The sequence below is a fragment of the Ostrea edulis genome, chromosome 8, assembly GCF_947568905.1.
Source record: "Ostrea edulis chromosome 8, xbOstEdul1.1, whole genome shotgun sequence".
In the NCBI taxonomy this organism is placed as follows: Eukaryota; Metazoa; Mollusca; class Bivalvia; order Ostreida; family Ostreidae; genus Ostrea; species Ostrea edulis.
The window spans coordinates 65,176,454-65,195,255 of record NC_079171.1 but is presented as its reverse complement, the minus strand read 5'-3'; the positions used below and the strand labels follow the sequence as shown (position 1 = coordinate 65,195,255).

General features: G+C 37.8%; 1 protein-coding gene across 1 annotated transcript; it reads right to left on the bottom strand.

The window, feature by feature from the left end:
- Positions 1-4,224: 4,224 nt before the first annotated feature.
- LOC125662421 (RNA guanine-N7 methyltransferase activating subunit-like) lies at positions 4,225-18,798 on the bottom strand. Its single transcript, XM_048894631.2, has 3 exons — positions 18,663-18,798; positions 8,292-8,502; positions 4,225-5,803 (listed from the first exon to the last, which is right to left on the bottom strand). Exons 2-3 carry the CDS (start codon positions 8,483-8,485, stop codon positions 5,569-5,571), a joined length of 429 nt encoding a protein of 142 aa, XP_048750588.2. The 5' UTR covers positions 8,486-8,502; positions 18,663-18,798; the 3' UTR covers positions 4,225-5,568.
- Between the last annotated feature and the right edge of the window lie 4 nt (positions 18,799-18,802).

Below are 18,802 nucleotides of genomic sequence, written 5' to 3'. Positions count from 1 at the left end.
TGAGATTTCATATTTTTACCTGAGTTTACTCAGGTGACCTGTTGTCATTGGTTTTCGGCTGTCGTCGTCCGTCGTGTGTTAACAATTGAACATTTTTAACTTCTTAATAACTACCAGTCCAATTCTTTTCAAATTTGGTATGACGCATCATTGGGACAAGGGGGACATAAATTATAAATTTCAGGACCCCAGCACCCCTGGGGCCCTAGGGGCGGGGCAAAAACTGCCCAAATATAACAATTTTTCAAAAATCGTCTTCTCAATGACCACACACATGGAAGAAAAACTAAATGCATGGCGATGTAGCACCGGAAGGCCTCTACTAAAATTGTAAATTTCATGATCCCCGGGGTAGGGGTTCTGACCCTCAGGGCGGGTCCAAACTTGTTATATAGTGTTTATGTGTAAAACACTTAAATAACATTTTCTTTAGTGCTTTTGATAATAAATTGAAACTAAATGATAGAGTAGGTAGTCTTTTACCAAAATTGTAAATTTGATTTTCCCCAGAGTAAGGGTTTTGACCCCAGGGTGGGGCCAAACTTAGTATATATAGTATTCATGTGTAAGTTTGCTGATGCTGTATAAAATCTAAGTGCACACTTAGAAATAGCAGAAAAGGATGTACAAAAAATGGTGAATTTCATAACCCGGGGTTATGACTTTATGATGAGTCGTCCAAATTAGTCATATATTTTGATGTTTTAATGTTAATACACCTATTATTTAAAGCCTTTCATCAGTGTATGCACTTCTGAGGGCAGTGAAGTTTGAAGAACACACCTTGTTTGATACTGTTGCTGAACATTAGAATTTAGCTTAGATATTCAGAACAGGAATTTTTTTTTCTAGATTTCATAGCCCATGGAAGTAGTGATACTTTTTCACTAGTATTCAGGTGACCGATAAGGCCTGTGGACCTCTTGTTTCTACATTCCGAGGTCTCTCTTCTTCTGTTCTGTCTTCGAACTCTAAACTCTGACCTTTGTTTTTTCTATCTCCTGTTTTGTAGTTATTTTTCTCACGAGATCAAGCGTCTGGTGGCATATTGTTTTTAAGTTACTGCCTCAAACATTGGTGCATTAACCAATCAAAATACAGATTGCAAAACATTTGCAACAGAATGGCAAGTGATGGGGGTTTCATATTTAAGCCCCCCCCCCCCCCTCCCTTCAAAAGGGGGCATATTGGTTTTCACTGTTGGTGTGTTTGTTGGTAGATAAGGTGTCATCCGCTCAATATAATAAGAACCCTTTGATGGACAGACAAGGTGTCGTCCGCTCGATATGATAATAATAATAATAACAAGAGGCCCATGGGCCACATCGCTCACCTGATTAACCTTGGTCCATATCAGAAGACTTCCACAATTTTTGCGAACTTGGATCTACACTACGTCAGAAAGCTTTCATGTAAATGTCAACTTCTTTGGCCCAATGGTTCTTGAGAAGATTTTTTAAAGATTTTCCCTATATTTGTATGTAAAACTTTGACCCCCCCCCCACTTGTGGCCCCATCCTACCCCCGGGGGCTATGATTTGAACAAACTTGAATCAGCACTATGTCAGAGTGTGTTCTTGTAAATATCAGCTTTTCTGGCTTAGTGGTTCTTGAGAAGAAGATTTTTCCTATATATTTGTATGTAAAACTTTGATCCCCTATTGTGGCCCCATCCAACCCCCGGGGCCCATGATTTGAACAAACTTGAATCTGCATTATGTCAGGAAGCTTTCATGTAAATCTCAGCTTTTCTGGCTTAGTGGTTCTTGAGAAGATTTTTAAATTGTTCCCGATATATTTGTATGTAAAACTTTGATCCCCCTTTGTGGCCCCATCCTACCCCCAGGGGCCATGATTTGAAGAAACTTGAATCTGCACTTGTCAGTAAGTTTCATGTAAAAATCAGCTCTTCTGGCCCAGTGGTTCTTGAGAAGATTTTTAAATGAACCCACCCTATTTTTGTGATTATCTCCCCTTTGTCTTAAAACTTTTGACAGTGCCACACGAACGGATGTCTATCGGTAAACTGTTCCATAGTGTGGCAGCTGTTACATCAAACCTTCAATCTCCATAGGTCTTTGAACGAACGCGGGGTTTTTCTAGCAATCGTGAATTGCATGAACGCAGAGATCGTTTTTGTTCGTACACAGTGATGAGGTCGCTGATATAGGCCGGTGCCAATCCGTTTAGTGCCTTGTATGTGTGTAGTAAAATATTGTAATCAACACGGGAATCAACTGGAAGCCAGCGCAAGGACACAAGCACCGGTGATATATATGGTCATGCTTCCTGACCTGGGTAACAAGTCAAGCTGCTGAGTTTTGGATTGTCTGTAGCCTGCTCAGATCTGTTTGGGGTAGCCATTTAAATAGTGCATTTCCATAGTCTAAGCGTGATAACACAAGAGAACATACAAGTGTCTTGTAGGCGTCATCATTGATGAAAAACGAATCTTTGCAATAATAACAAGAACGAGAGATGGAACTAATACGATTTTTAAAAGAAAGTACACTGTCGAAGAAAACACCAAGGTTTCGAACACAGTCTGAGTTGGAAATAATGGTATTTCCAAAAGATAGTTGAAAAGATGGTGAAACGTTTGAATGTTTCGAAGTAAACACTATAAATTCAGTTTTTTTCTTCGTTTAATTTCAGCAGGTTGACGTTCAGCCAAGATTTTATATCTGCTAAGCATTCCTGTAGCCGCGATGATCCATGTATCTGTAGGTCTAAAAACTAAGTATGCCTGGGTATCGTCAGCATAGCAATGATACATGATATGATGTCTGCGGCAGATTTCACCAATCGGTTTTGTAAACATTGCATAAAGTCTTGGTCCCAGAACTAACCCTTGGGGCACTCCATATGGAAGCAGAAAGTTATGATATAATAAGAACCCTTTGATGGACAGACAGCACACTTAATAAAGTGGTTCTACCTACTGATTAAATGACCCTTATTGATTTTTAGATCACAAGATCAAGGATGAAACTACTTTCATGCAATATATCAAGAACCCCTCACTAGTACATTACACGGACTTAACATTTTGTTTTCAAAAAACTGAAACGGTATTCTTTGTTTCTGTCGCACGCAGAACCACTATTTCAGTAAAGATTTGTTCCCAAGGAAATTCTTCAAATGTTGATATAAGTTATGTTTACAATTCATTATTGATAAAGGGGTTACTTTCTCATTTGAATTTTCCCTTGTGTTGAATTTCTTTGCGGCCATTTTTCTGTGCAATTCATCATGTCGAAGTGGTGTGATTCGCCACCGTGATATTGAATAGGTGAGAGTTTCATTAAAATTAGGTCCAACTTCCAGGTCAGGTTCACAAATTCACACCATTACATCACATGAAAGGTCCGTAAAGAATGTATACACAGTGTACATGTACAGAATATGAAAGATCTGCAGGTAAAACTTTGATGCCCTGGTGTAGCCCCACTGTACCCCGAGGAGAGCTTTAGTGTAGCCCCACTGCACCCCCGAGGAGAGCTCTAGTGTAGCCCCACTGTACCCCCGGGGAGAGCTCTAGTGTAGCCCCACTGTACGAGCCCTAGTGTAGCCCCACTGTATCCCCGGCGGAAGCCCCACTGTACCCCCGGGGAGAGCCCAAGTGTAGCCCCACTATACCCCGGGGAGAGCCCCACTGTACCCCCGGGGAGAATGATTTGCACAAACTTGGATCTACTCAATGTCGGGAAGCCTTCGTGAACATTTGAACTTTTTCTGGCCCAGTGATTTTTGGGAAGATTTTGGAAAATTCCATTTGAAGGGGACATGGCCCTTCCTTTGAACAAACTTGAATCGTCTTTTACCCAAGGATAATTTGTACCTTGTAGAGAAGATGAAAATGTGAAGAGTTAAGAATCAACGACAACAGACAAATACTGATCAGATAAGCTCACTTGAGCGTTTGGCTAAGCTGAGCTGAAATGAATAAATAATAAATATTGTTTGCGGAAATTGCCAAGATTGGGAATGTAACAGCCGACAAAATTGGTCACACTTGTCTACACCTATTACATGCATTGTTTCCTTCTTACAGACAGGTAAGTAAATCTCCCGGCTCAGCTTCCAGTAGCTGACTGAGCTATATTCACAAACAGGTAAGTAAATCTCCCGACTCAGCTTGCAGTAGTTGACTGAGCTGTACGTGTGATCTTTTCATTTAATTTTGTTTTCCTTCATTTAATCAAATGAAAAATAAATCTATGATTTCTTCCCACTATTTATTTCGCATCTACATAGCGTTTACATACGAAACAGTTACAATTTACATAGCGTATACGAAACTGTTACAATTTACATAGCGTATACGAAACTGTTACAATTTACATAGCGTATACGAAACTGTTACAATTTACATAGCGTATACGAAACTGTTACAATTTAGTACATAGCGTATACGAAACTGTTACAATTTACATAGCATATACGAAACTGTTACAATTTACATAGCGTATACGAAACTGTTACAATTTAGTACATAGCGTATACGAAACTGTTACAATTTACATAGCATATACGAAACTGTTACAATTTACATAGCGTATACGAAACTGTTACAATTTACATAGCGTATACGAAACTGTTACAATATACATAGCGTATACAAAACTTACAATTTACATAGGGTATACGAAACTGTTACAATTTACATAGTGTATACGAAACTGTTACAATTTTACATAGTGTATACGAAACTGTTACAATTTACATAGTGTATACGAAACTGTTACAATTTACATAGCATATACGAAACTGTTACAATTTACATAGCGTATACGAAACTGTTACAATTTACATAGCGTATACGAAACTGTTACAATTTACATAACTATACGAAACTGTTACAATATACATTGCGTATACGAAACTTACAATTTACATAAGGTATACGAAAACTGTTACAATTTACATAGCGTATACGAAACTTATAATTTGTGTACACGTTGCAAAATCTTTCAGTCATTGTTTGATATTTACAAATTCATTGTTTTTGTTCTCAATGTCTTTTAAATGATACACATATCCTCATATTAACTGTGTGTAAATGAATCTAGTACAACGATTTCAACGACGGGAAATTCCAACAGAAATGAAAGGAAAATGTACATTTAAAAATAAATCTGATTTTGCATAGGTATGAACATCAAAGCTTCTCGCTACCATACTTTTCATGAAGTGCTAACACGCTCTATGAATTACATGCTGGTGCAAAGTCTGACAGTCCATTCCCTTGTGTATTTTCAAAAATGAAATTTATTTCTTAAACTAATATCAACATCAGTATTTATTTAATCATACTAATCAAGAAAAAGATAACAATGTATATGATCTTACAGAATTGAAACTGTGCTGTGTTTACAGGAAAATATGTTATAGAACTGTATTTTAGACGTGAAGGCTGTAAATCTCCACATAACCACGATTAAATGGTTCTCCTCATATAACAGAACCATAGGTACAACATTACAGGTCACCTCCGCCTCCGCACCTATATATATATGATATCGGCTGGAACAGGTGGAACCAAATGTAAAAAAAAAAAAATTTAAATCATCTTTGATCCCTGTCTCTATATCCCCCATAACTCCTGTTGTCATGGTAATGACCTTGGTTATAACCACCACTGCCATGTTCTCTGTAACCACGGTTATCTTCCCTGTAACCACGATGATCTTCCCTGTAACCACGACGATCTTCCCTGTAACCATGGTGATGACCTCTTCTGTTGTTGTAGTTGTCACGGTTATAGCCCCCTCGTCTGTCTCCACGATCTTGGTATCCACCCCTATAGGATCAGAACATCCAAACTATCAGAACATGAATCTCTATACTGCCCTTCAAGTCCCCTGTCACCGATAAATTCTGTGACTTTAAATTCATGAATTCCCACAAGACGAGCCCGCCCCCAACATCATGTAGATCAACAGAGAAGAAATACAAAATAAATTGTTCACGTGATTCTGTGCAGGAATTAAGGTAGTTCATTACACTAAAACTTAATCAATTTTTATGACACTATGTCACAAAAAGGCGATTTAAATGTTTTACGAAATATTTTGTATCGATCGATTTGTTTGTCTATCATTGTGGCTCAATGAATAAAGCATCCGGCTGGTGAACCACAGATCCCGAGGTCAAATCCACTGGAGGCTTTAGTTCAGATTTATAGAAATGTTTTTCTCTTCAAAATTGCATATTTGTTTGCCTTTATGACATATGTACTTAGTACATATATGTATCACCATATATTTCGTAATCAAATCATTTCCTGCTGATTTGAGAAATTCTTTCAAGGTGTAGTAAGCCACTTAATTCAGGAGTGTAGGAAAAGCATCCTTTTTGATTGATTGAATATTGTTTAACTTCCCTCTCGAGAATATTTCACTCTTATGGAGACATCACCACTACCGGTGAAGGGCTGCAAAATTTAGGCATATGCTCAGCGCCAACGGCCTTTGTGCAGGGAGGAATCTTTATCGTGTCACACCTACTGTAACACGGGACCTCGGTTTCTGCGGTCTCATTTGAAGGACAGCCCCATTAAGTCGCCTCTTACGACAAGCAAGGGGCACCGAGGACCATTCTAAACTGAATACTCGTGGGACATCCTTTTTGAGGAATTAGGAAAACTACATGTCAGTCAACTTTGATCATGACCCTAACACTGTGCTCCAGCATGCTAGAGGTTCACGGCGAGAAACTTTTGACTAGCACCGTGTAACATGTATCAGGGACGTTAACCGAGTCTCGAACTCGTTGTACCTAACACTGCAGCCATATTGTTATTTCACTGCTAGATTAAATCTGTTTACTGCTCTCACATGCTAATTAATCATTATATAGATTAAATCTGTTTACTGCTCTCACATGCTAATTAATGTACTAAACCACACATGGGTTTACTCAACTGTTTCCAGACACTTTACATTAATTGCACCTTGCACACCAGAATCATCTGTTTCAGGGCTTGAAAATAACTTTTTATGTCACCAGTCCAACTGGACTGATAAGGTATAATTTTAACCAGTCCACAGAAAAATTTACCAGTCCACCAGTTCAGAAATGAATAAACATATTTTGTTCATGTCATTAAAATAAAATTACGGAATAATTAACTTGATATACCTCAGACAATATTGTAACTTATGTGAGATTTATATTTACTAATCGGGTCCATCTGATATCTATAGAGGAACGCCAAATACGTGTTTAAGATACCAAAGTACACTTTCCAAAATGACGTTTTAGAAAATTGACCAGTCCCATTGGACTGATTTAATCAAATGTCAGTCTGTCTGCCAGACTTTTAACCAGTCACAGACTGACGGGCATATGTTAATTTCGACTCTTTCTAGCCCTGTGTTTTAACTTTCACTGATCATGTACCTGACATAACCAATTCGTAGCAAAACCCATTTATCAGTTTTCTGTGATTCCAAATTATAGTTTTTTTGTTTCCTTTTTATTTCTTTGGTGATCAGTACGGGAATATTATTATGATCAGTACGGGAATACTATTATGATCAGTACGGGAATATTATTATGATCAGTACGGGAATATTATTATGATCAGTACGGGAATACTATTATGATCAGTATGGGAATACTATTATGACTTCCTAGACGGCTTATTCTTGGTTTCTTGAGATGGTCCACATTGTTTTCTTTTTTATATATTTTTTTAATGAATATTTTTATTAGGTATTTTTCATTCATCATTTAATAATTTTAAAAAATATTTTTAATTCTTCATTTATATATTATTTATTTATTGCTGATGCACAAAAACAATAGATTCTTACAGAGTTCAGTTACTGCAGTAGGAGTTGTCTTTTGCACTGATTACCATAATTAACTCGTCCTACCCGACATTAAGTATATCATTACCATGTCGTGCCTTGTGGATTGGACGAATGGGGTGTGTCCTAATTTGCTCCGTACAAAACGCTGAATTATAAATAGCAAGTCAAAAACAGCACAGGTAACTCAAGTGTTCAAAATTGGTTGAAAATTTGGTATAGACCATGGGTCGTAGTACATAGTTTACCTAGTTCTGAAGTTTCCTCTGCATTTTGGGAACCAGGTTTTGACACAGGGTGGTGGCTGGGCATGTACACATAGCTTACTATTTCTGAAGTTTTCTCTGGATTTTGGGAACCACTTTGGTGGTGGGTGTGCGTGTACACATAGCTTACTATTTCTGAAGTTTTCTCTGGATTTTGGGAACCACTTTTTGACACAGGGTGGTCGGTGTGCATGTACACATAGCCTACCTATTTCTGAAGTTTCCCCTGGATTTTGGGAACCAGTTTTTGACACATGGTGGGGGTTGGGCGGGGGCGTTGACCGTCGCCATATACTCCTCATCTTCGTCTGTGTACCTCGTCTTAAACATCTCGTCATACTGCAGTTCCTCCGTCGCCCCATCTACTGACCCCGTCGCCCCGACTACTGACTCGCTCGCCATGCTTAAAAAACTGTCACCTTGAAATATACAGAAACATGTGTTTTTGTTGGCAATTAAATTTTCTACTAATAATAATTGGTTGCTTTGTGATCGTTGCAATTTGAACGTAAAACATGTCTATCATAAGGGGGAAAAAAAATCTTAGACCAATCTATTATCACAATCTACTGTTACAATCTACTGCCACAATCTACAGTCACAATCTACTGTCTACTGTCACAATCTACTGCCACAATCTACTGTCACAATCTACTGTCACACTCTACTGTCACAATCTACTGCCACACTCTACTGTCACAATCTACTGCCACACTCTACAGTCATCTACTGTCACAATCTACTGTCACAATCTACTGCCACAATCTACTGTCTCAATCTACTGCCACAATCTACAGTCATCTACTGTCACAATCTACTGTCTCAATCTACTGCCACAATCTACAGTCATCTACTGTCACAATCTACTGTCACAATCTACTGCCACAATCTACTGTCTCAATCTACTGCCACAATCTACAGTCATCTACTGTCACAATCTACTGTCTCAATCTACTGCCACAATCTACTGTCACAATCTACAGTCATCTACTGTCACAATCTACTGTCTCAATCTACTGCCACAATCTACTGTCACAATCTACAGTCATCTACTGTCACAATCTACTGTCTCAATCTACTGTCTCAATCTACTGCCACAATCTACAGTCATCTACTGTCACAATCTACTGCCACAATCTACTGCCACAATCTACAGTCATCTACTGTCACACTCTACTGTCACAATCTACTGTCACACTCTACTGTCACACTCTACTGTCACAATGTACTGTCACAATGTACTGTCACACTCTACTGTCACACTCTACTGTCACACTCTACTGTCACACTCTACTGTCACATTCTACTGTCACATTCTACTGTCTACTGTCACACTCTACTGTCACACTCTACTGTCACAATCTACTGTCACACTCTACTGTCACACTCTACTGTCACACTCTACTGTCTACTGTCACACTCTACTGTCACAATCTACTGTCACACTCTACTGTCACACTCTACTGTCACAATCTACTGTCACAATCTACTGTCACAATCTACTGTCACAATCTACTGTCACACTCTACTGTCACACTCTACTGCCACACTCTACTGTCACACTCTACTGTCACACTCTACTGTCACACTCTACTGTCTACTGTCACACTCTACTGTCTACTGTCACACTCTACTGTCACACTCTACTGTCACATTCTACTGTCACACTCTACTGTCACACTCTACTGTCTACTGTCACACTCTACTGTCACACTCTACTGTCACATTCTACTGTCACACTCTACTGTCACACTCTACTGTCACACTCTACTGCCACAATGTACTGTCACATTCTACTGTCACACTCTACTGTCACACTCTACTGTCACAATCTACTGTCACAATCTGTCACAATCTACTGTCACACTCTACTGTCACACTCTACTGCCACAATGTACTGTCACATTCTACAGTCACACTCTACTGCCACAATCTACTGTCACATTCTACTGTCACACTCTACTGTCACACTCTACTGTCACATTCTACTGTCACACTCTACTGTCACACTCTACTGTCACACTCTACTGTCTACTGTCACACTCTACTGTCACACTCTACTGTCACAATGTACTGTCACACTCTACTGCCACAATCTACTGTCACATTCTACTGTCACACTCTACTGTCACACTCTACTGTCACACTCTACTGTCACAATCTACTGTCTAACTCTACTGTCACATTCTACTGACACACTCTACTGTCACACTCTACTGTCACAATCTACTGTCACAATCTACTGTCACAATGTACTGTCACACTCTACTGTCTACTGTCACACTCTACTGTCACAATCTACTGTCACATTCTACTGACACACTCTACTGTCACACTCTACTGCCACAATCTACTGTCACATTCTACTGTCACACTCTACTGTCACACTCTACTGTCACACTCTACTGTCACAATCTACTGTCTAACTCTACTGTCACATTCTACTGTCACAATCTACTGTCACAATCTACTGTCACAATCTACTGTCTCAATCTACTGCCACAATCTACTGTCACAATCTACAGTCATCTACTGTCACAATCTACTGTCTCAATCTACTGTCTCAATCTACTGCCACAATCTACAGTCATCTACTGTCACAATCTACTGCCACAATCTACTGCCACAATCTACAGTCATCTACTGTCACACTCTACTGTCACAATCTACTGTCACACTCTACTGTCACACTCTACTGTCACACTCTACTGTCACACTCTACTGTCACACTCTACTGTCACAATGTACTGTCACAATCTACTGTCTACTGTCACACTCTACTGTCACACTCTACTGTCACAATCTACTGTCACACTCTACTGTCACAATCTACTGTCACAATCTACAGTCATCTACTGTCACACTCTACTGTCACAATCTACTGTCACACTCTACTGTCACACTCTACTGTCACACTCTACTGTCACACTCTACTGTCACAATGTACTGTCACAATCTACTGTCTACTGTCACACTCTACTGTCACACTCTACTGTCACAATCTACTGTCACACTCTACTGTCACAATCTACTGTCACAATCTACTGTCACAATCTACTGTCACACTCTACTGCCACAATGTACTGTCACATTCTACTGCCACAATGTACTGTCACACTCTACTGTCACAATCTACTGTCACAATCTACTGTCACACTCTACTGTCACACTCTACTGTCACACTCTACTGTCACACTCTACTGTCACATTCTACTGTCACACTCTACTGTCACACTCTACTGTCACATTCTACTGTCACAATGTACTGTCACACTCTACTGTCACAATCTACTGTCTCAATCTACTGTCACACTCTACTGTCACAATGTACTGTCACACTCTACTGTCACACTCTACTGTCTACTGTCACACTCTACTGTCACACTCTACTGTCACATTCTACTGTCACACTCTACTGTCACACTCTACTGTCACACTCTACTGTCACAATGTACTGTCACAATGTACTGTCACATTCTACTGTCACACTCTACTGTCACATTCTACTGTCACAATCTACTGTCACACTCTACTGTCTAACTCTACTGTCACATTCTACTGTCACACTCTACTGTCTAACTCTACTGTCACATTCTACTGTCACAATCTACTGTCACACTCTACTGTCACACTCTACTGCCACAATGTACTGTCACATTCTACTGTCACACTCTACTGTCACACTCTACTGCCACAATGTACTGTCACAATCTACTGTCTACTGTCACACTCTACTGTCACACTCTACTGTCACACTCTACTGCCACAATCTACTGTCACAATCTACTGTCACAATCTACTGTCACACTCTACTGCCACACTCTACTGTCACACTCTACTGTCACAATCTACTGTCACAATCTACTGTCACAATCTACTGTCACAATCTACTGCCACAATGTACTGTCTCAATCTACTGTCACACTCTACTGTCACAATCTACTGTCACACTCTACTGTCACACTCTACTGTCACAATCTACTGTCACAATCTACTGTCACAATCTACTGTCACAATCTACTGTCACACTCTACTGTCACAATCTACTGTCACACTCTACTGTCACACTCTACTGTCACACTCTACTGCCACACTCTACTGTCACACTCTACTGTCACATTCTACTGTCACACTCTACTGTCACACTCTACTGTCACACTCTACTGTCTCAATCTACTGTCACACTCTACTGTCACACTCTACTGTCACACTCTACTGTCACAATCTACTGTCACAATCTACTGTCACAATCTACTGTCACAATCTACTGCCACAATGTACTGTCACACTCTACTGTCACAATCTACTGTCACACTCTACTGTCACAATGTACTGTCACACTCTACTGTCACAATCTACTGTCACACTCTACTGTCACAATCTACTGTCACACTCTACTGCCACAATGTACTGTCACAATGTACTGCCACACTCTACTGTCACAATGTACTGTCACAATCTACTGTCACAATCTACTGTCACACTCTACTGCCACAATGTACTGTCACAATGTACTGCCACACTCTACTGTCACAATCTACTGTCACAATCTACTGTCACAATCTACTGTCACAATCTACTGTCACACTCTACTGTCACAATGTACTGTCACATTCTACTGTCACACTCTACTGTCACACTCTACTGTCACAATCTACTGTCACAATCTACAGTCATCTACTGTCACACTCTACTGTCACAATCTACTGTCACAATGTACTGTCACACTCTACTGTCACAATCTACTGTCACAATCTACTGTCACAATCTACAGTCATCTACTGTCACACTCTACTGTCACACTCTACTGTCACAATGTACTGTCACACTCTACTGTCACAATCTACTGTCACACTCTACTGTCACAATCTACTGTCACAATCTACAGTCATCTACTGTCACACTCTACTGTCACAATGTACTGTCACATTCTACTGTCACACTGTACTGTCACAATGTACTGTCACAATCTACAGTCATCTACTGTCACACTCTACTGTCACAATCTACTGTCACAATGTACTGTCACAATCTACTGTCACACTCTACTGTCACAATCTACTGTCACAATGTACTGTCACAATCTACTGTCACACTCTACTGTCACACTCTACTGTCACAATCTACTGTCACAATCTACAGTCATCTACTGTCACACTCTACTGTCACACTCTACTGTCACAATCTACTGTCACACTCTACTGTCACAATCTACTGTCACACTCTACTGTCACAATCTACAGTCATCTACTGTCACAATCTACTGTCACACTCTACTGTCACACTCTACTGTCACAATCTACTGTCACACTCTACTGTCACAATCTACTGCCACACTCTACTGTCACACTCTACTGTCACACTCTACTGTCACAATCTACTGTCACAATCTACTGTCACAATCTACTGTCACATTCTACTGTCACACTCTACTGTCACAATCTACTGTCACAATCTACTGTCACAATGTACTGTCACATTCTACTGTCACATTCTACTGTCACACTCTACTGTCACACTCTACTGTCACTGTAGGTAAATTCTCAAACGTTCTGTCTTCTATTTTCATCAGGATTTGATTTTTTTTTTACTCAATGAAAATAGATTTTTAAACTTTTAGAAATTGATTTGACAAAAGTTTCAATCAATAAAAAGTCAATAACAGGAAGAGGCCACTCGGCTGATACATTTATTTCTCCATATCAAATGATTTCGGATTCGAACTTTGCTAGTAGAAAGGGGGATATGACTACAAATTTGGAGTAAACTACATTACGTTGATTTATATTTTATATTTTCAAACAGTCAAAAACTGGAGACCAACACCTTGAGGTTTAAATTACAAAATAGATTCTCATGAATGTAGTGTTAAATCTAAGGCAAACTAGCATGGTGCCGCGCCATGCCCTTTTTAATTGCACAATGCCCTTTTCTCTCTATAAAATTTAAAAAATATATTTGTTACCATAAACAATTGTTCTTTATTTCACAAGGTTGATTGAAAAGTTTAAAATCAAGGCAGCAGGTATTAACTTTTAAAAGAGGCTAAATGATCATTCTATTACTATCATAGTATGATACAATGAAAGTGCCCTGAAATTGTCTTGCTGCAACGAAAAGTGCCCTTTTGAACATATGATATGTGTGCCCTCTCTAGTTCCTAGATTTAACACTAGATCATATTATGTGGTACGCATTCACATGATTCTGAATCTAAAAGTATAAACTTGAAGAAATGTTGTTTTTTTTTAAAAATGTGGCTTCAGTAAATTCATTTTGACATGTAAAATTCTTCTAGTGACGACCATCATATGTGGAAACCAAATCAATTTCACACCGCATTCTCATGTTCTGTTAATTTCACATCGCATTCTCATGTTCTGTTAATTTCACACCGCATTCTCATGTTCTGTTAATTTCACAGGTCACATTCTCATAATCTGTTAATTTCACACCGCATTCTCATCCTCTGTTAATTTCACATCGCATTCTCATCCTCTGTTAATTTCACATTACATTCTCATCATCTGTTAATTTCACACCGCATTCTCATGTTCTGTTAATTTCACATCACATTCTCATCACCTGTTAATTTCACATCACATTCTCATCATCTGTTAATTTCACATCACATTCTCGTGATCTGTTAATTTCACACTGCATTCTCATCCTCTGTTAATTTCACATCGCATTCTCATCATCTGTTAATTTCACACCGCATTCTCATCCTCTGTTAATTTCACATCACATTCTCATCCTCTGTTAATTTCACATCACATTCTCATGATCTGTTAATTTCACATCACATTCTCATCAGCTGTTAATTTCACACCCCATTCTCATCATCTGTTAATTTCACATCACATTCTCATCCTCTGTTAATTTCACATCGCACTCTCATCCTCTGTTAATTTCACATCACATTCTCCTCGTCTGTTAATTTCACACCCCATTCTCATCATCTGTTAATTTCACAGGTCACATTCTCATGTTCTGTTAATTTCACATCACATTCTCATCATCTGTTAATTTCACATCACATTCTCATCCTCTGTTAATTTCACATCGCATTCTCATGTTCTGTTAATTTCACATCACATTCTCATGTTCTGTTACTTTCACATCGCATTCTCAGGGCTCGCGTTGCCCATCGCATTTGTCGCATTTTGCGATTTTTCAGAAAAAAATGCGACAGAAATTCCGGAAATGCGACACAGACATTTCGTAATTTAGTATTCGCGCGCCATTTTGAATTTCAGCTGTTGGCATCCAAACTGCAGCCTCAGGGCTGTTTTACCTGTGCAGAATGTGGATACCCTGTCGCATGGGAACAATAAGACTTAGGGGCGTCTTGTTTATTTAGCAGTTTACACAAAACAAAGGGTTGATCCTCTATGTGCAGGTAGGTGTGAATGAAATGAACTTTGCGCGTGTCAGTTAAGTTGCCTACAGTACATATCGTAAATATAGAGATACCCCGAGTCATTACTGGGGTGCTACCTGTTTTGTACTAGATGGAATAAAAAGCGTGTGATTGTGCACACAAGCTAGTCAATGGAAGATACTTCCGTGTTAATAAAAATATATAAAATTTAATTTGTCGGTTCATCACAGTACAAAAGCGATTTCATCTAGAAAGGTAAACTAGTCTAGAATGTTCAGCTATATTTTCTAATCCATTTGACGTTAGTATAGTGTATAAATAGAGGAATGTTGGGAAATTGCATTATTCTTTAGGTCTTTAGTTGATCTATTTAGAAAATGGCCATGAGGAAACGCAAAAACAGTAGGTTCTTCTGAAATTTCTTTTGACTTCACATCATCTTAAGCCATTTAAAATTTGTTTCAGACTTCATGAAGTCCCTTCTCCTCTACATGATGAGATTCACCGAAGGACCACTTTGTCACTCTGGATTTCAAGATGAAAACAGGATTCTTCAGTGAAAATGTGATGTGAAACTATGATCATGTGTTATGTATTACAGTAATTAATTTTCAGTAACTTTGTCATCAGTGACTTTTTCTAGACTGCAAATTTAATGAGTAATATATGTCATTTACACTACTAAAATGATTAATAAACATTAAGAAACTCATTTCTTGTCTTTATTTAATATAGCCAGTTTATATGCTATGAAATACTCCTACTTTTTTCTGGTATGAAATAGAATTGAGTCAACTTAGCCAAAAACAATATTTAGAAATAAAACCATGATTGTGCTGCAATGTCATCAGACTGACTAAAAAGCAATCTGCTGAAATACAATCGATTTTCACAATATCCTAATAATTATAGTGATTTGTGATAAAAGCTAAACAAAGCTATGTTGTATACATTGTGTAAGAATAATCAGAGATATGATATGTTGTATATGCCTCTTGAATAATATACATGAAATATAGATCTACAGTAAACGTGTATGAGTCGATGCACGCGCGCCAGGTTGCGACACAAAATTTTGGTCCAGTGTGAGCCCTGATTCTCATCATCTGTTAATTTCACATCGCATTCTCATCCTCTGTTAATTTCACATCACATTCTCATCCTCTGTTAATTTCACATCGCATTCTCATCAGGTGTTAATTGCTGATCTGTTTCTTTTCTCAGAAAACGAATCACCAACACATGAGAATGAATCAGAAAGTTCCTGATCATACAGGTAAACACATAGACACTTATAAGGCTGAAACACTACACACCCTTCACGATACGATACATCAGGGTTTGACATTAACTTTTTTGAGCACTAGACCAATCTGGCTACTTCAGATGATTTTTGCTAAACCTGACCTTACATCCACTAGCCCTGACCAACTTTCCAGAAAAAATCTGATAGATTCTCCATATCTAAATACTTTTTTTTTTATTATTATTGTTCGATTTTTTATTTGACTTTTACATTTTATACATATATGTAATTTAACTACACAATAATAGCATCAATATTCATATGCAAAAGACATTTTCATAAATATAAAGAAAGAGAGAAAGAAAGAGAGAAAGAAAACATATAAAACAAAGGGGGCATGGAACACAATCTTAGGTTAAAAAAAACCGTTTTAATACACTAATACAATCATAATTTAAATGACAAGCATTAAGTTTGAACTAAAATGCATTTAATTATCTCAAAAAAATCTTTAGTCTCGTCATTCAATCCGATGCTTTTACTTTCAAACATATTTTCAGTTTTTTTTAAATTCTTTAATCCATTTAGAATAAAATGACCTCCGAGTCAATATTTTGTAAAAAATTCTATTTCATAAGCCCTGCTTTGTTTTTTCACAACGTTTTCCTTTTTTCTCTTTCTTGGGACATCTTTTGCTTTCCTTGAGGACTAGAATTCGTATTTGAATATGGACATTCCCGCACATATGTAAACACCGAAAAATTGCTGTTTACGACGTAATTCATTAATCTGATAAACACTTTCTTTTATTCAATTCAAATGGACTGTTTTTTTGTTTTTTTTTATGAAAATGAACTCAATAATTCTATTTAACCAAAACATAACTTTACACACATTAACATTGTGTAGATGTCTAGAACATCACTTCCGACCGCGACTTATTAGAACTAAAAATAGAGATTATGTCATCATGCGGTTCAAAATTGCTCGCAAATTTAACTCTTTACAGTTATTTTTTTTAAGAATAAAATATCTTATGATTTAAAGTAAAGTTTCTTAAATTTGTTTATTTTTTAAACACGACCAGTCGGACTAGTAAATCGACATTTTACCCGACCGGACCTATCATTTAGTAGACTTGGTCAGTCGGACGTGCTGCGCATCAAACCCTGTACATATTGCAATACTTATGCCATGATTCAATACGATACAATTTACAGAAACCAATAATAAAAATGAAAAATATTAATTACCAAGATTAAAAATCATTTTAAAAAGCAAAATGTTCCCAAACTGACAAACGGTAAGATGCCTGTTGGCTCTGTAGGTTAAACTGATAATGTTCTTTATCATTTTCGTCCACCTCAAGGCTAACAACAGTTATCCATGCAGTGCTAGTTTGTCCCTCTTGTTTGAAGGCAAGAGTACAAGTCGAGCCTGGGGTATTTTTCTGAACCCGTTTGTAATAAACGTATCAAATCAAAAATCGAGGCAATGAATTGAACACTGAATTGCTGATATTTCAATGAATCTTTTCAACCCTATAAATAGACACGTATCTTTATTATATTTTAGGACACAGTCTAAGCAAACTGGTACTCGAGTTAAGTTTGCTTAGATTGTGTCAAAACCCTGTGGTTTTATTTATTTTATTTGAAAATTGAGTATCTGTATTTCCAGATTCCTTAAATTAACCACAATTTATTTATTAACTATTTCATGGACTTTATATCTTGTATTGCAATGTAAACCAGCCATGCATTGCAGCAATAAAATGCCTACATATAAATATTACTTTGTTACTTGCAGAAGATAAGGTTCTAAAAATCTATAGGCTATATTTTCTATTAGAATGATTTTAATTATAATGATAGAAAATTTATAATTAAGTAAGAATTTCTCTACATGCACAGTAAATAATAGATGTGGCGCTAGTATCCTAGTCTTACAAGATCACAGTTTCCTCAGCAAACAGCACGCTAAATCCGGTTTACTTTTACTTTCATTTCGATGCACAAGAGTCAAACGTTAAAATGTCGTATTCTATCACAATCAAATTTAGAGACTATCTACCACTGGTTTAAGTTTC